Consider the following 25,101-nt stretch of genomic DNA (forward strand, 5'->3'; position numbering starts at 1 on the left):
CTTTATTTTTTAAATACACTGTAGCACTTTGTGGTTGTTTACTCAAAGTGCTTTTTACATATAAATTATATCATTATTATTATTATTATCATTATTATTACAGTATGATTTGTTTTTCTACATTTAAAACACTTCCTTGTGGTAATGGTGGTTCTTTGGATGCATGGATGATACAGCAGAGGATTGGGAGAATGTCATGTGGTCAGATGAAACCAAAATAGAACTTTTTGGTGTAAACTCAATTCGTCATGTTTGGAGGAAGAAGAATACCGAGTTGCATCCCAAGAACACCACACCTACTGTGAAGCATGGGGGTGGAAACATCATGCTTTGGGGCTGTTTTTCTGCTAAGGGGACAGGATGATTGATCCGTGTTAAGGAAAGAATGAATGGGGCCATGGATCGTGAGATTTTGAGCCAAAACCTCCATCCATCAGTAAGAGCTTTAAATGGTTGACCAAATACTTATTTTCCACCATAATTTACAAATAAATTCTTTAAAATTCCTACAATGTTAATTCCTGGATTTTTTTTTCTTATTCTGTCTCTCACAGTTGAAGTGTACCTATGATGAAAATTACAGACTTCTGTCATCATTTTAAGAGGGAGAACTTGCACAATCGGTGGCTGACTAAATACTTTTTTGCCCCACTGTAGCTTACCAAAGTCGTACGAACATTTTTTTTTACGTGTAAAATTTTGTATTTTCTAAATGAAACATCAAGGTTTCAATGTTGCTTGCTTACGGATACTTCTATTGAACATGCGTCAACTTGCAGTCCACACTTATCTCTTATATGGAACTGCCACATACTGGTGACATTTATCATTACACCACGTACCAAATAAAATTACTTCAAGGTCGGCAAGCACAACCGGAATTACTACGTACATTAGGCACACCGGGTTATAAGGCGCACTGTCGATTTCTGAGAAAATAAAAAAATATTTTAAATGCAACTTAGTGTCTGAAAAAATATTGTAATTAAGGGCTCAATAAAGGACACAAACTATTTACATTTGTGAGCAGAGGAAACACATCCATTGTGACTCAAAAAGTTATTTCCTTTGAGTCACCAATTCCAAGTAATCTTGTTCTTATATTTGCTTCTGTGTCAAAGTCCAGGACACAATATTTGTGTTCCAATGACAATATCAACAACAATAGCAGACATGTAGTAGTATAGATGGTTTGATTATAGGTGGTGACTTTTATACATAATTTATAAAATGAAAGGTCTTTACTTCCAAGCAGGAAGGGTGACCTTTGAGAGGTTAATGGAAATGTGCCAAGATTGTGGCAGTGAAAAATTACAGTTCATAACAGAGGGGGTCCAACCGCAGTTTAAATGCTTTTTTGGCAACAGTGGTCCCTAACCTTTTTTTGCACCACGGACCGGTTTAATGTCGGCATTATTTTCAGGGACCGGCTTCCACTTGTGAAAAATACAACTCACTTTAACGCCGAATTAGTAGAAGCCCTGGGCTTGTTTCTTTGCAATGAAATGCTGATGGAAATCAGCCTTTGAATACAATCTGTCAAAATTTATATTCGACATTAATGTGCATTAATATGCATTAATGCAAATTAATGTACATTAATGCACATTAATTATGTTAAGTTAAAGTACCAACGATTGATGGTGAAATTTGTCCTCTGCATTTGACCCGTCCCCTTGTTCCACCACTTGGGAAGTGAGGGGAGCAGTGGGCAGCAGCGGTGGCCGCGCCAAAGAATCGTCTCACTGGGTGTGAGTTTTCCTTGCCCTTATGTGGGCCTACCGAGGATATCGTAGTGGTTTGTGCAGCCCTTTGAGACACTAGTTATTTAGGGCTATATAAGTAAACATTGATTGATTGATTGATTGATTGATGGATTGATTGATTAAACCCCCAATTCCAACCCTTGATGCTGAGTGCCAAGCAGGGAGGTAACGGCTCCCATTTTTATAGTCTTTGGTATGACTCGGCCGGGGTTTGAACTCACAACCTACAGATCGGAGGGCGGACAATCTAACCACTAGGTCACCGAGTAGGCTGCATTAATGTGGACAGTATCATGTCACAAAGTTAGAAAAAAATGTATCTGTAAACGAGCTCATTGGTATGTCTAGTGCACAGGTGTCAAACTCGTGGCCCTCCATGTTAATTTATATGGCCCGCAAAAGCCTGGAAATAATGTGTCAATAAAATACCTTATTTCTTTCTTTACTTTCTTATTTTCTTACTAAAGGTATTTTTTTTTTTGTAGTTTGACAAGGAAAAAAAAGTGTGTCCAATATTCCATCCATCCATTTTCTACCGCTTATTACCTTTCGGGGTTGCGGGGGGCGCTGGCGCCTATCTCAGCTACAATCGGGCGGAAGGCAGGGTACACCCTGGACAAGTCGCCACCTCATCGCAGGGCCAACACAGATAGACAGACAGCATTCACACTCACATTCACACACTAGGGCCAATTTAGTGTTGCTAATCAACCTATCCCCAGGTGCATGTCTTTGGAAGTGGGAGGAAGCCGGAGTACCCGGAGGGAACCCACGCATTCACGGGGAGAACATGCAAACTCCACACAGAAAGATCCCGAGCCTGGATATGAACCCAGGACTGCAGGAACTTCATATTGTGAGGCAGACGCACTAACCCCTCTACCACCGTGAAGCCGTGTCCAATATTGCAACAAATATTATATTATCTAAATGTGTTGGTCAAAATCCAAATAAATACTTAAATATCTGCTTAGCTTATGGTTTCGAAGCAAGTTATCCATCAAATTGTACACTATAAAAATTACCAATAGATTTTAAAGAACAATTTAGGATTTTTTTTTTTTTTTTACAGCATATTACTGCAAGTACAATTTTGTCAATTGAGCTGTCTGTTTGTTTTTTTAATCCACGGTTGATGTTTGTATGGTACCACATTGGATCATGGTAAACAACCTGCCAAAATAAAATTAAACAGCAGTACTGGTAGTAATATGTTGGGGCGGTATGGCTCGGTTGGTAGAGTGGCCGTGCAAGCAACTTGAGGGTTCCAGATTCAATCCCCGCTTCTGCCATCCTAGTCACTGCCGTTGTGTCCCTGGGCAAGACACTTTACCCACCTGCTCCCAGTGCCACCCACACTGGTTTAAATGTAACTTAGATATCGGGATTCACTATGGAAAGCGCTTTAATTCACTTCACTAAAAATAATATACATATATATATATATATATATATATATATATATATATATATATATATATACATATATATATTACAGTAAAATTCTGGCAACAAAGATTCCTGTTTTTTTTCTGTAAAAAAACAGTGGTCAAATCCACAGATTTATTTTACACTTTGCGTAAAAAAAAATGTAAAATCTGAAAATTCATAGGCAAATTCATTAATTATATCAGTGGTCTCCAACGCGGTGCCCGCGGGCACCCGGTAGCCCGTAAGGACCAGATGAGTCGCCCGCTGGCCTGTTCTAAAAATAGCTCAAATAGCAGCACTTACCAGTGAGCTGCCTCTATTTTTTAAATTGTATTTATTTACTGGCAAGCTGGTCTCGCTTTGCTCCACATTTTTAATTCTAAGAGAGACAAAACTCAAATAGAATTTGAAAATCCAAGAAAATATTTTAAAGATTTGGTCTCCACTTATTTAAATATATTCATTTATTTTTTTACTTTGCTTCTTATAACTTTCAGAAAGACATTTTTAGAGAAAAAATACAACCTTAAAAAAGATTTTATGATTTTTAAAAACATATACCTTTGTACCTTTTAAATTCCTTCCTCTTCTTTCCTGAAAATTTAAAATTTAAAGCCAACCATGCTGCACCCAACTTTTGGGGCCTTGTTGACACATAAAAGTACAGTGGTGTATGTGCAGCAGCTATGAAAGTTGCAAGCCTGTTTGGTTCAACTTATCTTTGTGAATCAGCCTTTTCTGACATGAACTTCATCAAGAACAAACACAAAACACGCCTCACTGATGCACCTCTGCAAGACTCACTCAGAGTTGCAGTGTCAAGTTACACACCAGAGTAGTTAACAGCAGGCTTCCCACTAACTAACAAAGAAACACATAACAGATTTGGTGTCCACTTCAAAGTGTGACATGATTTATTTAAAACTTTGAGAGTTGACTTTTTGTATTTTGAGTTATTATTTGTACAAACATGGTGCAAAGTAATTAATGATTTGTTAAAAAAAAAAATGTTAGTGGCTAGCTAGTTAAAATGGGATATTGTCATTTCACAAGATTCTCTTAGAAGTGATCATTTGAAAATGTTCAATTTGAAAAATGTGCACTTAGTGAACATATAAAAATAAAGTGTTGCATATTCATATTTATCTGTTTCTCTATATATTTATTGTAAGAAATCATTAAGATGATCAGTGTTTCCACAAAGATAAATATAATTAATTATTAATAATAAAACATAGTTAAAGGTAAATTGTCTGTCCACTAAAGACGCTGAGATCATTATCCATGCGTTTGTTACGTCTCTCCTCGATTACTGTAACGTATGATTTTCGGGTCTCCCCATGTCTAGCATTAAAAGATTACAGTTGGTACAAAATGCGGCTGCTAGACTTTTGACAAGAACAAGAAAGTTTGATCACATTACGCCTGTACTGGCTCACCTGCACTGGCTTCCTGTGCACTTAAGATGTGACTTTAAGGTTTTACTACTTACTTATAAAATACTACACGGTCTAGCTCCATCCTATCTTGCCGATTGTATTGTACCATATGTCCCGGCAAGAAATCTGCGTTTAAAGGACTCCGGCTTGTTAGTGATTCCCAAAGCCCAAAAAAAGTCTGCGGGCTATAGAGCGTTTTCCGTTCGGGCTCCAGTACTCTGGAATGCCCTCCCGGTAACAGTTCGAGATGCCACCTCAGTAGAAGCATTTAAGTCTCACCTTAAAACTCATTTGTATACTCTAGCCTTTAAATAGACTCCCTTTTTAGACCAGTTGATCTGCCGTTTCTTTTCTTTTTCTTCTATGTCCCACTCTCCCTTGTGGAGGGGGTCCGGTCCAATCCGGTGGCCATGTACTGCTTGCCTGTGTATCGGATGGGGACATCTCTGCGCTGCTGATCCGCCTCCGCTTGGGATGGTTTCCTGCTGGCTCCGCTGTGAACGGGACTCTCGCTGCTGTGTTGGATCCGCTTTGGACTGGACTCTCGCGGCTGTGTTGGATCCACTATGGATTGAACTTTCACAGTATCATGTTAGACCCGCTCGACATCCATTGCTTTCGTCCTCTCCAAGGTTCTCATAGTCATTATTGTCACCGACGTCCCACTGGGTGTGAGTTTTCCTTGCCCTTATGTGGGCTTACCAAGGATGTCGTAATGGTTTGTGTTGTGGTTTGTGTGGCCCTTTGAGACACTAGTGATTTAGGGCTATATATTTTATATATATATATATATATATATATATATATATATATATATATATATATATATATATATATATATATATATATATATATATATATATATATTAGGGGCGGTATGGCGTAGTGGGTAGAGTGGCTGTGCCAGAAACCTGAGGGTTGCAGGTTCGCTTCCCACCTATTGAAATCCAAATCGCTGCCATTGGGTCCTTGGGCAGGACACTTTACCCTTGCCCCCGGTGCCGCTCACACCGGTGAATGAATGATGAATGAATTATTGGTGTTGGTCGGAGGGGCTGTAGGCGCAAACTGGCAGCCACGCTTCCGTCAATCTACCTCAGGGCAGCTGTGGCTACAGATGTAGCTTACCACCACCGGGTGTGAATGAATGATGGGTTCCCACTTCTCTGTGAGCGCTTTGAGTATCCAACAATAGAAAAGCGCGATATAAATCTAATAGATTATCATTATTATTATTATTATTATTATAAGTAAACATTGATTGATGGATTGATATGTCTGGCAATCTATTTGTGTGTATCAAACTGGTACCCCTTCGCATTAATCAGTACCCAAGAAGTAGCTCTTGGTTTCAAAAAGGTTGGTGACCCCTGAATTATATACTGTTACAAGAGGCCCTTTATTGGCAGCCGTGACTGCGGTGTGGCCCTCAATGAAAACAAGTTAGACACCCCTGGTCTAGTGGGACCGGCCAAAGTTATGCATTCCTTTATAAATGGGTTATACCTGTATAGCGCTTTTCTACCTTCAAAGCGCTTTGACACTATTTCCACTTCCACCCATTCACACACTGATGGCGGGAGCTGCCAGGCAAAGCCCTAGCCAGGACTCATCAGGAGCAAGGGTGAAGTGTCTTGCTCAAGGACCCAACGGACGTGACGAGGTTGGTAGAAGGTGGGGATGGAACCAGGAACCCTCAAGTTGCTGGCACGGCCACTCTTCCAACCGTGCTACGTCCGTTATAAATTATTGAATGTTTCTCTTTGGCCCTGTCGCAATTGCTTCACGGATCGGTGGTTGGGGACCACTGCTTTAGAAAGTGTGCAACACCTTTCTTCTGCAACAATGTAAAGAATGAACCAGTGTGGCGGTGGCACACCTGCGATTGAGATAGAGACGAACCGGTGTTTCACCGCGAGACTGCGATGCGACAAATTCAAGCCGAACAATCGGCTTCCCTCACAATGTCGTACGCGTAGACACACACATTCTCAAAAGGCTCGGATAAGAAAAAAAAAATGCTTAGCCAGCTGATATAAGAACATATTCCAAACCCCCTATAACCACACAGCCGTTGTCAGCCAGCATTTGTGTCAAACGTTGTACAGCATGAGACATACAGCCTGTGAGCGGGTGTACCGCAAACACCACAATCTGACCTTTTGTGGAATGCTTACACCCGCTTGCCGCTGCTGCTAATTAGTTTCTGTGGCACTGGATTTTTACTGGCACAGTACACCTCGGGCAACCTTGGGGGCACTTTGGCAGGAAATATGCATATCCATAAAGACGGATGGGGATGGGAAAACGTGGGGGGGGAAAGACGACACGTTTCTACCCGAGGACAGTGAGGTAAGTCAATTACATGCCAGTAAAGAAATTACTTTGGCGAAAAGCAGTGGGTGACTTATATTTACAGTCGTGGTCAAAAGTTGACATACACTTGTAAAGAACATCATTTCATGGCTGTCGTGCGTTTCCAATAATTTCTACAAATCTTATTGTTTTGTGATAATGTGATTGGAGCTGTCACGCCAAATTTCTTCCCCCCTACAAAAACTTTCCCCCCCATTTACTTCCGGGGTCATGATTAATACGGACATTTTGTTAACGCTATATTATAAAATTATAACGCTATATTATACAAATATAACGCTATATTATAAAAATACAGACGTTTTTTTAACGCTATATTATACAAATGAGGTGGCGACTTGTCCAGGGTGTACCCCGCCTTCTGTTCGACTGTAGCTGAGATAGGCTCCAGCGCCCCCCGCGACCCCAAAAGGGAATAAGCGGTCACGTCCGTTGTGTCCTGAGCAAGACACTTCACCCTTGCTCCTGATGGGTGCTGGTTGGCGCCTTGCATGGCAGCTCCCTCCATCAGTGTGTGAATGTGTGTGTGAATGGGTAAATGTGGAAGTAGTGTCAAAGCGCTCTGAGTACCTTGAAGGTAGAAAAGCGCTATACAAGTACAACCCATTTATGGATGAATATTATAAAAAAATCAAAAATACAATTAAAAAAACTATTTACAAACACAAGCTATGGGATGACGCATTTACTTTCGGGGTCACGTTTCCTCACATTTCCTCATATCGTCATCCCATAGCTTGTGTTTGTAAATTGTTTTTTAATTCAATTTTATTTTTTATATAATAGCATTAACAAAACGTCTGTATTTTTGTAAGATAGCGTTATATTTTTATAATATAGCGTTAACAAAACATCTGTATTAATCATGACTCCGGAAGTAAATGGGGGGTGAGGGGGAGGTTGTAGGGGGGGAGAAATTTGGCGTGACAGAGCACATACTTGTTGGTCACAACAAACATTCATGAACAAAATTTGAGCTGTTTGGCCACAATACCCAGCAATATGTTTGGAGGAGAAAATGTGAGGCCTTTAATGACAGGAACACCAAACCTGCCGTCAAGCATGGTGGTGGTAGTATTATGCTCTGGGGCCTGTTTTGCTGCAAATGGAACTGGTGCTTTAAATGGGACAATGAAGAAGGAGGGTTACCTCCAAATTCTTCAGGACAACCTATAATCATCAGCCCGGAGGTTGGGTTTTGGGCGCGGTTGGGTGTTTCAAAAGGACGATTACCCCAAACACACGTCAAAAGTGGTAAAGGAATTGTCAGGGTTATTTGTTGACGAAGCCCATGATGCGGAGAAGGAGGCAGGCATTGAATGGGAGAACATGATTTAATTTAAATAATAGAACAAGTACAAACACAAAGCACGCACGTGGGCGGAATAACAAACTAAGGGAGCTAGCACTGGAAGCTAGAAAACAAAAAAGAACTTTAGCATGGAAGCTAGTGGATAGCAAACAGAAAAACTGGAAATAACTAATGGCTATCAAGAACAGCTTACCGCTACGACGACCAGGACAAAATGTAGCATGACAGGTAATAGCTGAAAAGAATCACAGACACGACAAGAGCAACATATGGCAACGACAAGTCCGAATGACAATACAATGATCCAGCAACTGACACAAGACAAAGGAGGTACAAATAGGAGCCGGCTGATTGGCAACAGGTGTGGCCAGATACCAATCAGCCACACCTGAAGGGGAACACAGCACTCAGGGAACAAGACAGGAAGCTGACAAAATAAGAGCACTAGACAGGAACTAAGGACAGGAAATACTAAACACAGGAAACAGACAAATGCAGAGGAAAAAACTAAAACATAGGCAAACTGTCAGGGGCAAGCCTGACAGTAAACGCTAAATCAGAATAGAATTAAGGTTTTAGAATGGACTTCCCAAAGTCCTGACTTAAGCGTGTGGACAATGCTGAAGAAACAAGTCCATGTCAGGAAAGTAACACATTTAGCTGAACTGCACTAATTTACTCAAGAGGAGTGGTCAAAAATTCAACCAGAAGCTTGTGGATGGCTACCAAAAGCGCCTTAATGCAGGGAAACCTGCCAAAGGGACATGTAACCAAATATTAACATTGCTGTATGTATACTTTTGACCCAGCAGACTTGGTCACATTTTCAGTAGACCCATAATAAATTCATAAAAGAACCAAACTTCATGATTTTTTTTTTTTTTGGAACAAACAAGTATGTGCTCCCATCACTCTATCACCGAAAAATAAGAGTAGTATAAATTACTGGAAACTCAAGACAGCCCTGACATTATGTTTTTTACAGGTGTATTTAAACTTTTGATCCCGACTGTACATGCATGTGACCTGGGCGAGTTTGTTGCAGAAACACTATGGGACTGATCCACAAAGATCCAAAGAACAGGCGCGAACTAAACAGTGTGATTCAAAGTGTAAAATCGCGTGTACTATTAGTGGTTATGTCGCGTGTAAACTACTAAGATTGTGTGTACAATTAATAACTAATGCAGACAACTTTATTTAAATTAAGTTTTTGTGTGTTTTATGCAACTTTCACCATGTAGACACTCATTTACTGCACCTTTATGATATTGTGCTCCTACCTGTGGGGTTTTGCTATGTTTTGAAACATGCAGCAGAGGGTTATGTACCACGTTTTATGGGCATTTTAGAAGCAGTCTTGCAGTACATCTACTATGAAACCGACTTTTTCAGCACTGGAATATTCAAGGCATCAGGAAGTGCATATTGCAAAAAGTTTACGTTTTTCTTCATATAGAAGATATGTTAATATATATTTTGAAAAGGAATGTAATTAAAAAAACACCAACAGACATCAAAGTGCATATGTCAGCCCCTTAAATCGCTAAGCAGCTTTCAAATTATAAAATGATATTGCTGAATAAACAATATGTCTAATGTTTTTATTTTTGACGGTCCATTTATTACATATATATTTACTGCATATATATATATATACACATACACCACATAAATATATATACAGTGGGGCAAAAAAGTATTTAGTCAGCCACCGATTGTGCAAGTTCTCCCACTTAAAATGATGACAGAGATCTGTAATTTTCATCATAGGTATACTTCATCTGTGAGAGACAGAATGTGAGAAAAAAAAATCCAGGAATTCACATTGTAGGAATTTTAGAGAATTTATTTGTAAATTGTGGTGGAAAATAAGTATTTAGTCAACCATTCAAAGATGGAAGGAGGTTTTGGCTCAAAATCTCACGATACATGGCCCCATTCATTCTTTCCTTAACACGGATCAATCGTCCTGTCCCCTTAGCGGAAAAACAGCCCCAAAGCATTATGTTTCCACCCCCATGCTTCACAGTAGGTCTGGTGTTCTTGGGATGCAACTCAGTATTCTTCTTCCTACAAACACGACGAGTTGAGTTTATACCAAAATGGATACATGGATGATACAGCAGAGGATTGGGAGAATGTCATGTGGTCAGATGAAACCAAAATAGAACTTGAAGCATGGGGGTGGAGACATCATGCTTTGGGGCTGTTTTTCTGCTAAGGGGACAGGACGATTAATCCGTGTTAAGGAAAGAATGCATGGGGCCATGTATCGTGAGATTTGGAGCCAAAACCTCCTTCCATCAGTGATAGCTTTGAATGGTTGACCAAATACTTATTTACCACCATAAATTACAAATAAATTCTTTAAAATTCCTACAATGTGAATTCCTGGATTTTTTTTTCACATTCTGTCTCTCACAGTTGAAGTGTACCTATGATGAAAATTACAGACCTCTGTCATCATTTTAAGTGGGAGAACTTGCACAATCGGTGGCTGACTAGATACTTTTTTGCCCCACTGTATGTATATATATATATATATATATTTATACATATATATATATATATATATATTGTCTGGATCAATGTGTCCGTCCCTTAAAAAGGTCCGCCAGAAAACAATGACTCGACAGAACATCCATACTTGGTCGTCCAGTCATTTTTAAAAGTCTGATTTTTGCAATTTATTTTGACATTTTTCCAGGGTTGACTGAGTATTATTATTCTACTCACCCCACAGCTGCTTCACTGTGACAGATCTGCATCACTGTTTCCACCTGTAGGGGTGTCGGTAATACTGCATAAGTGAGCAACCTAGGGACGGCGTGGCGCAGTGGGAGAGTGGCCGTGCGCAAACCGAGGGTCACTGGTTCAAATCCCACCTTGAACCAACCTCGTCACGTCCGTTGTGTCCTGAGCAAGACACTTCACCCTTGCTCCTAATGGGTGCTGGTTGGCGCCTTGCATGGCAGCTCCCTCCATCAGTGTGTGAATGTGTGTGTGAATGGGTAAATGTGGAAGTAGTGTCAAAGCGCTTTGAGTACCTTGAAGGTAGAAAAGCGCTATACAAGTACAACCCATTTATCATTTATCATTTAACCTTAGTTTTAATGGTTTCATCAAGCCTATTCATGCCATGTTCGACGGGCCAAATGAAAAGTTTTGGCAGATGGATGTGGTCCGCGGGCCACCTGTTGAATAGGCCTGCTTTAGTAGTTCAGGCCCTTAGTGGTTGTTTAGAGCCACAATCAGGAGGGGGGGCCACATGACCATGGACTAAGCTTTTGAAAAAAAAATCCACAATATTTTTTGTTTCTTTAAAACTGTCAACATTTCGCTCGGGCCACACAAAGTGACAAGTAAGAATGTTCCTATACAACGGGGCACCAGTTTGAACAGATTGTTTTCATTACAACCCGGAAATGTGAACAAACCAGAGGTTGTCCAAAGTCCCAAAACAGACTGTGGTCTGCGTCACTAAGAGTTATTGCTTGACTTATGACATGGCCAGTGGGAGCCTTAGCAAACACACTGGACAGCATGTTCCCATCTCCAAGGAATCGCTAAATAATTGGCCACACCGCGCCAGTACATTTCTGGAAATATGACCAATAAAGTATTATGCAACCGCACAGACATGTTTGAGGCTTTTATTTCACAATCTCTACCTCCATTAATGATCTTGACCCCTTTTTCCACAATTATAAAGGCTTAATGGAACTGAATAAATCCGCCGGTGCAGGCGTGTTCGTTTTGATGTGCGCGATTCCGACTGTGTGTTCCGGCTTGATGAGGTCTTGGTCTGACATTCCTGGGGGAGGTGGTCCAATCTGGGCTTTATTAGGCTTTTTTGGGGCTCTGCACAGGCAGGAGTGTGTGACTCGTCCGCCAAGAACATTTTGCAGGAATGTACGAGCACATATTTGTGTGTAAAATTCACAACAAATAGTTCGTCACAGTGTAGAAGATTAAACGTGACCTTTTGTTATTTTGTATCGTGCACGACCTTTTGTGATTTTGTCCTTCGGTGATTGCACTTGAGTTTGCTTATATTGGCATTTTGGGAGCCTAATTGCATCCTGTGGTGAAAAACAGCAATGACTGTAAAAATCAGCACCGATATGTGGAAAACCATAATGACATATTTATCTCCAAATAGAATGTTTTTACGCTTGGTATTACAAACCCCAAAACAAGGGAAGTAAGAACGTTGTGTAAATCGTAAAAAAAATCAATACAATGATTTGCAAATCCTTTTCAACCTATATTCGATTGAATATACTGTAAAGACAAGATGCTGAGCGTTCGAACCGGAAAACATTATTTTCTTCAAATATTTGGATTTTGATGCCTGCAACATGTTTCAAAAAAGCTGACACAAGTGGGAAAATAGACCGAGAAAGTTGATGGATTCCTCATCTAAAATTTATTTGGAACATCCCACAGGTAAACAGGCTAGGTGGGTGCCATGATTGGTTATAAAAGCAGCTTCTTTGAAATGCTCAGTCACTCACAAACAAGGATGGGGCGAGGGTCACCACTTTGTGAACACATGCATGAGCAAATTGTCCAACAGTTTCAGAACAACATTTCTCAACGAGCTATTGCAAGGAATTTAGGGATTTCACCATCTACGGTCTGTGATATCATCAAAAGGTTCAGAGAATCTGGAGAAATCACTGCACATAAGCGATGATATTACTGACCTTTGATCCCTTAGGCGGTACTGAGAAAGTGACATCAGTGTGTAAAGGATATCACTACATGAGCTAAGGAACACTTCAGAAAACCACTGTCAGTAACTACAGTTGGTCGTAAGTGCAAGTTAAAACTTGACTGTGCAAAGCCAAAGCCATTTATCAACAACACCCAGAAACGGCGCTGGCTTTGCTGGGCCCGAGGTCATCTTAGATGGACTCATACACAGTAGAAAAGTATTCTGTGGTCTGACGAGTCCACATTTCAAATTGTTTTTGGAAACTGTGGACCTGTGTCCTCCGGACCAAAGAGAAAAATAACCATCCGGATTGTTATAGGCACAAAGTTCAAAAGCCAGCGTCGGTGATGGTATGGGGGTGTATTAGTGCCCAAGGCATGGGTAACTTACACATCTGTGAAGGCACCATTAATGCTGAAAGGTACATGCAGGTTTTGGAGCAACATATGTTACCATCCAAGCAACGTTATCATGGACGCCCCTGCTTATTTCAGCAAGACAATGCCAAGCCACATGTTACAACAGCGTGGCTTCATAGTAAAATAGTGCGGGTACTAGACTGGCCTGCCTGTAGTCCAGTCCTGTCTCCTATTGAAAATTTGTGGTGCATTATGAAGCCTAAAATACCACAACAGAGACTCTGGACTGTTGAACAACTTAATCTGTACATCAAGCAAGAATGGGAAATATTTCCACCTGAAAAGCTTCACAAATTTTTCTCCTCAGTTCCCAAACGTTTACTGAGTGTTGTTAAAAGGAAAGGCCATGTAACACAGTGGTAAACATGTCCATTTGCCAACTTTTTTGCAGTGTGTTGCTGTCATTAAATTATAAGTTAATGATCAGTTACACAAAAAAAATATGTTTCTCAGTTCAAACATTAAATAAGTTGTTTTGAAAAGGATTTGCAAATCATTGTATTTTGTTTTTATTCATGATTTGTGTGCCAACTTCCCTGGTTTTGGGTTTTGTATGATATGAATGAAGGGAGGTGTTACAGTATGTGCCGGAAATTAGAAACTGGCTAAGACAAAATGCAAATGCTTATGAGAACAGATATATATAATTGTTTAAACTTCAATTATATAGGTGGACATTTCTTGTGTACAACATCTCTGTTGTTCATTCCTACTTTAGAGTTGTGTTTTCCCACATTTGGATAGTCACTGAATCTATCCTAAATGGTGATTGGATGAGCACTGGGCAGTCAGAAGAGAAAGTATGCAATTTAGGTGAGACCGTTGCGGATGTTGTTTTGGTGTGTTTTGTCATTTTCATAAAGTGATTGTTTGTGAACCACCTCAGCAACATCCATTCAACATCCACAAAAAAGATACAGTAGGAAAGGGATTCATAAGGCCACATTTGTCGCGGTTTCCCTGACACATGAAACGTGACAAATTGTAGGGACACACCATCCACTTTAACCGCCAGACGGCAGTAGAGTGTTAAATATCTTACAATGTGTTTTGTGGCAATTCTCCAGTAAATAAGCAGCGTCACCATTCCGGAAATTTATCAGTGTTATCAATTAGGGTTTCACGATCATTTTAATTTAAAACGGCAATCGTAACCATGGTAAGTTTTACCTTTGTATATCATAAGACCTTTTATATCCTCATAGCGTACATTAGGATCTTTAGCTATTCCTTGTCCTCTTGTCTTTCAGTGACAATGACACTGAAACAGTTTGTTTGCGGCCATGCTGGCAAGAATTAGTGATTTGAAAGCTGCACTGTTCAGGGATATTAGCTGATAACTCGCTGGCAAGGATGCTACATTGCATTGAGGATGCCTTATTTTGCTTGTCAATGCTAAATATGTATCATCTACATGCATTATCGTGAAATTATGAGGTCTATCATCGACTAAATGTGCGACCTTGTTGATGTGTTTTTCAGCGCACTTAAAATCCTTCAATTTCCTCAAAACTCGACAAAACGCCTTATAACCCGGTGCGCCTAATGTACGAAATAATTTTGGTTGTGTTTACCGACCTTGGAAGCAATACTATTTGGTACATGGGGAAATGATATGTGTGACTAGTAGATGGCAGTCACACATTAGAGATACCGTATTTCCTTGAATAGCCGTCGGGCATGTAATATGCGCCTGCCTTGAATTACTACCGGGTAAACTTCATTTCCCAAATTAAATAGCGCACGCTTACTTTAAACGCCAGGTCAATTTCGTGACGACACGAGTGACGTAATTTTCAAAATGGCGAAGGATTTTTTATTTTTTTTGCTTTTACTGTGTGTAAACCAGAGGCCTTGTTCCACAGCCATACAGATCACACTAATGGTTGTGATATAAAACAATTTTATCACTCTTACTAATATGCGCCACACTCTGTGAATCCTAACCAAACAAGAATAACAAACACAGTTCTGGAGAACATTGGCTCCGTAATACATTATAAACGCAACATAAGAATTACCCAGAATTCCAATGCATCCATGACTCTTAGCCATTTTATACACCCGCTAGCACCAACAACCCCAACCCTGCCTGTGAAAATAATGCCTACATTAATCCGGTCCCTGGTGGAAAAAAGGTTTGGGGCCCCTTGTGCTAAAACATACCGGTGTAGTGAGTTTAATTTATTCACCCAAGGAACTTTAGTTATTAGAGTTCCGGTCAGACATTTTTTTTTCCAATTTAGAAAAAAAAAAAAAAAAGACCCAGTGCGCCTTATAATCCGGTGCACCCTATGGTACGGAAAATACATAATATAGTTCCTTGTGAAAAGTGAAAGTGTGGGTTAGGCGTGTCATTCATGGTTTGAATCTCCACTTTTTGTCTTGCATGGATATGCCATTCATTGTTAAAGTTTTGTTAGCACAAAGATTTCAACCACATTTTTGACCTGATCAGTCACCTTGATAGAGTGTCCGTGTTGAGATCCGTAGGATCTGAGTTCAAAACCCATCCGAGTCATACCAAAGACTATAGAAATGGGGCCCATTACCTCCCTGCTCAGAATTCATATTTAAGGTTTGGAATTGGGGGTTAAATCACCAAAATGATTCCCGAGCACGGCCACCGCTGCTGCTCACTGCTCCCCTCACCTCCCAGTGGTTGGAACAAGGGGATGGGTCAAATGCAGAGGGTAATTTCACCACACCTAGTGCGGTGAAGGGTGGTACTTTTAAGCGTGAACCTTTCATATTAAGGACTCGGAGTCTGTGCACTATGTAGGCGGTCCGAGTACTCACGGCTGGCAGAGCTTGATGAGGTCCTGGTCGGTGGTCCCAGGTGGCAGGCCTCGGATGTACAGGTTGGTCTTACTCAGCTGCTCCGCCCCTCCCTGGCTGCAGCTGTTGGTGCTGGGGCTGGGAGGAGCCATGGGGTGAGGGGGTGGAGCATAGGCCTGCTGGGAATAGAAGGGAAGATTTATAAAAATAAAAAAAATACATTCAAAGACATACCATGACATAAGAATTGTGCTCTTAACTGTTGAGACTTGGCTCACACAGCTGCGGTTCGAGATTTCATTCCATGCTCTAATGTCCTGCACAGCGGGATCCAACCAATCGTACAGCGCATGCAGTGTAGACAAACAGGCATCCACATTTTTTGACAATTTTGTCTCCAATTGACCTAACATCTATATTTCTTGTCATGTGGGAGGAAGTCAAAGTACTACAAACCAACAACACACACATAAACACATGGGTTGGCCAAACAGGGATTAGAACTCTTAATCTTATGACTTTAAAAGCACCCATACTTGCCAACCCTCCCAATTTTACCGACAGACTCACGAATTTCAGTGCCCCTCCCGAAAATCTCCCGGGACAAACCATTCTCCTGAATTCTTCCCGATTTCCGGACAACAATATTGGGGGCGTGCCTTGAAGCCACTACCTTTAGCCTCTACGACCTGTCATCCCGTCCGCATTTTCCTCCATACAAACAACGTGCCGGACCAGTCACATAATATATGCGGATTTTACACACACAAGTGAATGCAAGGGATACTTGGTCAACAGGTCACACTGAGGGTGGCCGTATAACAAACTTTAACACTGTTACAAATATGCGTGTGTGTGTATATATTAGATTAGATTAGATTAGATAGTACTTTATTTCTTCCGTCAGGAGAGTTCCTTCAGGAAAATTAAAATTTTCAGCACAATCCCATTCAAGTTTAGACAAACATTACAGGGAGACAGAACAGGATCGCTGACGGGTCTGCCGGCTTCCAGCGCACCTTACAAAAAAGATGAGATACAGGTAAACAAGGAGGGGGAATAGAAGATTAAAACAAAATAAAAAAAATCAGTCTTAGCCTGGGCCCTGGAGAGGAGGTGCAGACTGAGGCCAAGGGAAAAAACAACAACTCATAGCCATGGTACACATCCCTCTTCCATGTGTGTAAGAGGGAAACATCAAACATCAAAGAACACAGAGGACATTAAAGACATTAAAGCAGCAGATACAACCAGACACTTCTACATATAGCTATGAATAAAAAGTAAAAGAAACATATCCACTGTGGTGGCCTATGGGGTGTTCCACGCCATCGTCCGCTGGGGTGGAGGGAGCATGGCCAGAGACAGGAGCAGACCCAACAAAGCAACCAAGACAGCCGACTCCATTTTCGGCCTGTGTCCAGTCCGCATGGATGAGCAAGGATACGTCCAAGGTGACTGAGGTGTCCGACACCTGCTCACCCAGCCAAGACACCGCAAAACCTCTCCGTCCCAGCGCTCAGTGCCAGCACCGCAGCCCTGTCCCCTCATCCGCACCTCCTCCAGTCCCTCCAAACTCTGCAGTCCTGTCCCCTCATCCGCATCTCCTCCAATCCCTCCAAACTCTGCAGTCCTGTCCCCTCATCCGCATCTCCTCCAGTCCCTCCAAACCGACTCCGGTGTGGCAGACACCCAGCAGCTGGTCTCCATGGCCAAAAGGCTCCCGGGAGGCAGATCCCGAAGTCCACAAACAAAGCACCACAGAGGTCACGAAAGTGACACCCCTTGTCACACAGTCCCAAAGGGTCCCGGACCAAAAGGCAAAAATATATAATAAGACATGAAAACAAGAGGGAAACACAAAAGGATGACACAAGAGCACAGAGCTCCTGCCTACAGCGGCCACTACAGCAGCACCATCTTGGAAAAAAAAAAATATATATATATATATATATATATCTCGGTTGGTAGAGTAGCCATGTCAGCAACTTGATGAATCCAGGTTCGATCCCTGCCTCCGCCATCCTAGTCACTGCCGTTGTGTCCTTGGGCAAGACACTTTACCCACCAGCTCCCAACGCCACCCACACTGGTTTAAATGTAACTTACATATTGGGTTTCGCTATGTAAAGTGCTTTGAGTCACAAGAGTAATCTGCTATTGTCAGGGCGGGGGATTTGGGGGGGGGGGGGGCACAGCTTACTGCGAGGATTGTTCTCCTAGGACGCAAACGGACTACTCTGGACAAGGCGTGCGGGTAAAACCACGATTTCATCTTGACTGAAAGAGCGAAAACAAAAAGGAGCACAAGGCGAAGGCACAACTTAGCGCAGGATACAAAAACTAACACTTAGGCAGAACTATGGTCCATCCATCCATCCATCCATTTTCTACCGCTTATTCCCTTTCGGGGTCGCGGGGGCGCTGGCGCCTATCTCAGCTACAATTGGGCGGAAGGCGGGTTACACCCTGGACAAGTTGCCACCTCATCGCAGGGCCAACACAGATAGACAGACAACACTCACACTCACATTCACACACTAGGGCCAATTTAGTGTTGCCAATCAACCTATCCCCAGGTGCAGGTCTTTGGAGGTGGGAGGAAGCCGGAGTACTCGGAGGGAACCCACGCATTCACAGGGAGAACATGCAAACTCCACACAGAAAGATCCCGAGCCTGGATTTGAACCCAGGACTGCAGGACCTCCGTATTGTGAGGCAGACGCACTAACCCCTCTTCCACCGTGAAGCCCTATGGTCATGAAACAAAAACTCGCTAACTGTGGCATGAATTAACAGAATTTACTTGGCATAGCATGAAGCCAACCATCGCAAGATAAGTGGGAACCTGTGGCATGAAACGATCAATACAAACCAATTTCGCCAGCACAAATTAAATAATAGTCTCTGATTAGAGCAGGTTGTTGATCCGAACACATGAGGCAGGTGAAACCAATGAGTCGTCATGGAAACTAAAACAAACAAGGGTGCACAAAAACAGGAACTAATGGAGTCCAAAACTAACAGAACATAACTAAACAAAACATGATCTGGACCATGGATCATGACAGCTATATAAATATAATTCACTAATTCACTTCACCACAAAACCCAATTTAAGATAATCAACACCCCACTGCCATCTGGCGGCTAAAACGGACAGTGCACCCTCCAATTTTATCACGTTTCATGTGTCAGGTAAACCGTGAGGAATGGAGCCATATGAATGAATTCTCTTCCTACATAGTTTCAATCAACCGACACCAATAGTTTGTATTTGCCTTGGAATGTTTGCAACTATGTTGACCTTTTTTCAAGGTTCCACTCCATGTTTAAATAGTGTTACTTCCTACCCTCGACTCGTACCCTTAAAACCAATTCCATCACGCTGCCATGGTCGGGACCCCCTAAAGGTCTGGCATCTTGATGCGGCAATCTCCTCCAAACGATTTCATAAATATCCCACCCTGAATGTCTCGTTTTGATATCACCTCCATCCTCCAAAGTGTATTGAATATGCAATTCCCCTCTTGATGCGCCGGGCACGCTGTTAGTGTAGATTTATGCTGAAAGTGTGCAGGGTTGCTGGCTCACTGCTATTTACGTCTAAAAGCCTATTGCAGGGATACGCCGCATATTGACGTGGAGGGGGCAATCGGGTTGGAACGGATAAAGAAAAAGCAGGCGTGTGGGGAAAAGTGGGGCGATACATAGGAAATAATAGAAGCAAATAAAGATCACATGACTAAATTTCACATATGATTACCCGGGTTAACCCGTTGCAACCCCCCACGGAGAACCATACCAACCCCATCCTGTGCCTGAAACACACACATTTCTAAACACACACCATTACCCCTCACATGTAAAAAGCAGTTGCTGGAGCATGGCTGATTTTAAGCGCTATTTTAAGCATGTGTGTTAGTGTGTGTGTGTGTCATGCCAGCATGTCCCCTCCAAGTCCTTCTGACAAAGTACCAGGGTGCACCGAGCATGGAGAGGGAGCCCCTTCTATCAGTGGACGGCCAATTATCATGCTGAGCTAAGTGGAACTAATGGGCATCCACTCTCAGGGCTGGACACACACAGACTGGACCAACATTTACATTGTGCACACACACACACACGCGCACATGCACACACAGTAAAAACAGAGAGTTCTGGGGGAGGGGGCTTTATCATTTCAGACTGTCTGTGAGGCTGTGAATGTGTGCCGGCCTGGATTTTAGGAAATCTTGTTTTTCTTTTGTTTTCCTTTATTCCTGCAATTAAATTAGAATATAATAGAATAGATTAGAGTTTTATTGTCATTATTGCGGTTAACAGGTTCAAAGAACAAAGAAATTGGAGCAGATCCCCTAAGGTGCATACACAATTTGGTAATATAAATAGTAAAAAAAAGATAGAAAAGAAGATATATATATATATATATATATATATATATATATATATATATATATATATATATATATATATATATATATTAGGGATGCGCCGAAATGAAAATTTGTGGCCGAAGCCGAAACCGAATAAAATTTGAACGCTTGGCCGAAGGCCGAATATCATCCATCCATCCATCCATCCATCTTCTTCCGCTTATCCGAGGTCGGGTCGCGGGGGCAGCAGCCTAAGCAGGGAAGCCCAGACTTCCCTCTCCCCAGCCACTTCGTCTAGCTCTTCCCGGGGGATCCCGAGGCGTTCCCAGGCCAGCCGGGAGACATAGTCTTCCCAACGTGTCCTGGGTCTTCCCCGTGGCCTCCTACCGGTTGGACGTGCCCTAAACACCTCTCTCGGGAGGCGTTCGGGTGGCATCCTGACCAGATGCCCGAACCACCTCATCTGGCTCCTCTCGATGTGGAGGAGCAGCGGATTTACTTTGAGTTCCTCCCGGATGACAGAGCTTCTCACCCTATCTCTAAGGGAGAGCCCCGCCACACGGCGGAGGAAACTCATTTCGGCCGCTTGTACCCGTGATCTTATCCTTTCGGTCATGACCCAAAGCTCATGACCATAGGTGAGGATGGGAACGTAGATCGACCGGTAAATTGAAAGCTTTGCCTTCCGGCTCAGCTCCTTCTTCACCACAACAGATCGGTACAACGTCCGCATTACTGAAGACGCCGCACCGATCCGCCTGTCGATCTCACGATCCACTCTTCCCCCACTCGTGAAATAGACTACTAGGTACTTGAACTCCTCCACTTGGGGCAGGGTCTCCTCCCCAACCCGGAGATGGCACTCCACCCTTTTCCGGGAGAGAACCATGGACTCGGATTTGGAGGTGCTGATTCTCATTCCGGCCGCTTCACACTCGGCTGCGAACCGATCCAGTGAGAGCTGAAGATCCCGGCCAGATGAAGCCAACAGGACCACATCGTCTCTCTGAGCTGTCACCTTACCGTGGTAGAGGAGTTTGCGTGTCACAATGATCCTAGGAGCTATGTGGTCTGGGGGCTTTAAGCCCCCTGGTAGGGTCTCCCAAGGCAAACTGGTCCTAGGTGAATGACCAGACAAAGAGCAGTTCAAAAACCTCTATGAAAAGTAAAAACAAAGGACCCAGATTTCCCTCGCCCGGACGCGGGTCACCGGGGTCCCCCTCTGGAGCCAGGCCCGGAGGTGGGGCACGATGGCGAGCGCCTGGTGGCCGGGCCTGTACCCATGGGGCCCGGCCAGGCACAGCCCGAAGAGGCAACGTGGGTCCCCCCTCCAATGGGCTCACCACCCATAGCAGGGGCCATAGAGGTCGGGTGCAATGTGAGCTGGGCGGCAGCCAAAGGCAGGGCACTTGGCCGAATACCAAATATCGAATAATAAATGCAGTTTTTCACAACTTTTTCATATTGCATAAATAGCCTAGAATACATTTTTAGACATGTTTTTTAAATAAAGTAATTTTTTATTGAATATTGACATTTTTTAATATTCCAGTAGCCTTTGCTTTTCAAAAAAAGCACAGTTTTTCATTTATATTAGGCCTTCAAACAAAACATGCATTCCAAAAAAAAAATAAGGTGCATTAAAGTGGATAAACCCACAACAAATGAATTATTGCCCTTTTGGCAAAAGTCTGCTTAGCCACAGTAGATAGGCTAATAATGTAAACAGAAGGCTCAAGTAAATCTCAATTAAGTGTGTGCTTGTAACCTCTTACACTTATACAGGTAGCCTACACAACAGGCTAATAATGTAAACAAAGGCCCCACTAAATCTCAATAAGTGTGTGCTTGTAACCTCATACACTTATACAGGTACACAACATATCCCAGGCCAGAACAGATTTGTCAATAACAGTACTTCAGCTTCAGAATAAAAAGAAGGAAACTAACTATGTATAAAAAAATTTAAATTTAACACTGCACGTTGGTTGATTGCGTCACCGCGTCAAAAAAGTGCGTCTTTGCGTCACACGCCACTATTCGGCCTTGCTTTTAACTCAATCCACCGAAGGCCGAATGTGGCTTTTTTTGCCATATTCGGCCGAATATATTCGGTTACCGATTAATCAGTGCATCCCTAATATATATATATCTATATCTATATATATATATATATATATATATATATATATATATATATATATATATACAGTGGGGCAAAAAAGTATTTAGTCAGTCACCGGTTGTGCAAGTTCTCCCACTTAAAATGATGACAGAGATCTGTAGTTTTCATCATAGGTACACTTCAACTGTGAGAGACACAATGTGAAAAAAAATCCAGGAATTCACATTGTAGGAATTTTAAAGATTTGTAAATTATGGTTGAAAATAAGTATTTGGTTAACCATTCAAAGCTCTCACTGATGGAAGGAGGTTTTGGCTCAAAATCTCACGATACATGCATGGCCCCATTCATTCTTTCCTTAACACGGATCGATCGTCCTGTTCCCTTTAGCAGAAAAACAGTCCCAAAGCATGATGTTTCCACCCCCATGCTTCACAGTAGGGATGGTGTTCTTGGAATGCAACTCAGTATTCTTCTTCCTCCCAACACGACGAGTTGTGTCCATAACAAAATGGATTCATGGATGATACAGCAGAGGATTGGGAGAATGTCAGGTGGTCAGATGAAACCAAAATATAACTTTTTGGTACAAACTCAACTCATCGTGTTTGGAGGAAGAAGAATACTGAGTTGCATCCCAAGAACACCACACCTACTGTGAAGCATGGTGGTGGAAACATCATGCTTTGGGGCTGTTTTTCTGCTAAGGGGACAGGACGATTGATCCGTGTTAAGGAAAGAATGAATGGGGCCATGTATCGTGACATTTTGAGCCAAAACCTCCTTCCATCAGTGAGAGCTTTGAATGGTTGACCAAATACTTATTTTCCAACCTAATTTACAAATAAATTCATTAAAATTCCTACAATGAAATGTACCTATGATGAAAATTACAGACCTCTGTCATCATTTTAGGTGAGAGAACTTGCACAATCTGTGGCTGACTAAATACTTTTTTGCCCCACTGTATATCCACACAAATGCATATTTCCATACATATGCATGTATATACATATACACATACAGTTTAACACTATTGCACATTATAGTCCGAAAAAAAAAAAAAAGACATGACACACGAGGAAATGATGGACACATTGTGCTCACTCAATGCCTGTTTAATGCTTCTATAGCTCGTGGGTAAAACCTGTTTTTTAGTCTATTTGTGCCCGCTTTTGGCACCACTTTTTTAGAACGCTAAGGACCAAAATTGTCATCTGCATCAATTTAGTAACATGTCATCAAAGAGTAAAAATGCATTTCTTTCAAAATGCATCATAACAAAAAGGGTAATGCTAAAAAAAAATAGATAGATGTTGACAGTCCTACTCATACAGACTGGTATACACAAGCTATGGAACTGATATCAGTAGAACAAAATGCATTTATTTTTAAGGACCTGCCAAAGTGATCAACTATATCAGGGTTTCTTAACCTGATTGAACTTGGGACCCAACTTGCCAACCCAAATATTAGCACTAAATTATCAATCATAGTCTTGATTTTAATCATATTCAATAATTATATCCAACCTACTTACATCTTCCAACCTTGTCCAATGATGTAAAAACCATGTGATACATAACCAAGATTATTATTTAATTAACACTGAAAACTTAAGGCTTGGGTCAGACCGATTTGTACTAACCAAATATAATGCATATGACGCGACTCAAAAATACTGACACAACATACATTTTCATACAATTATGTTGTGCTAAAATAAACAAACTCATTTAATGTTAAAAAAAAAGTTTCTTAATAAACAGTCAATAAAATTACAGTTCAGTTTCAGCTTCACCGCTTTGGTCATATTTTTTGTGCTTAAGATTTATGTTTCTTTTTTCTGCTTGTTTTATATCGTCATTAATGTCACAAGTGGTGGAAAAGTGTATTATAACTGAATAACCATGCAAACCAAAGCTGAGAAACCAATATTTTTGGCCGGCCCTCTCTAAGTGATCGCGGCCCAACAATGATTAAGAAACTTGGGGCCGAACGAAACTTGGGGCCGAACTTGTCCATGACAGAAGAGCCCACCCAAATATTAACTCTAAAATAGCAATCTTACTGTTGATTTTAATCATATTCGATAATGATATCTAACCTACTTACAGTTTGCAACCTTGTCAAATGATATAAAACCATTTGAAGCCAAAGAAAGATTATTTAACACTAAAAACCTCAGGCTTAGGTCAGGCTGATTAGAAAAACAAGTACTAACCAAATATACTGCATAAAAAGGGACTCATAAAAACTGACACAAAAATACATTCATACAATCATGTTGTGCTAAAATAAACTCAATTAATAGCAAAACATGTTTCTTAATAAATGATACAAAAAATTACAGTTC

General features: G+C 41.6%; 1 protein-coding gene across 3 annotated transcripts in view; it reads right to left on the reverse strand.

The window, feature by feature from the left end:
• The window catches only part of rbms3 (RNA binding motif, single stranded interacting protein), an 807,584-nt gene that overhangs the window by 648,030 nt on the left and 134,453 nt on the right, over positions 1–25,101 (reverse strand). For 2 of the 3 annotated variants that reach the window (XR_009803506.1, XM_061882137.1), the window contains exon 2: positions 16,266–16,423. Coding sequence is in view for 2 of the 3 variants with exons in the window: in XM_061882137.1 (XP_061738121.1) it covers positions 16,266–16,423 (158 nt within the window). In the remaining variant the exon portion in view is untranslated. The remainder of the gene's footprint in view (positions 1–16,265; positions 16,424–25,101) is intronic. The other variant, XM_061882138.1, reaches the window with a different exon arrangement.

Source organism: Nerophis ophidion, linkage group LG21 (genome assembly GCF_033978795.1).
Source record: "Nerophis ophidion isolate RoL-2023_Sa linkage group LG21, RoL_Noph_v1.0, whole genome shotgun sequence".
In the NCBI taxonomy this organism is placed as follows: domain Eukaryota; kingdom Metazoa; phylum Chordata; class Actinopteri; order Syngnathiformes; family Syngnathidae; genus Nerophis; species Nerophis ophidion.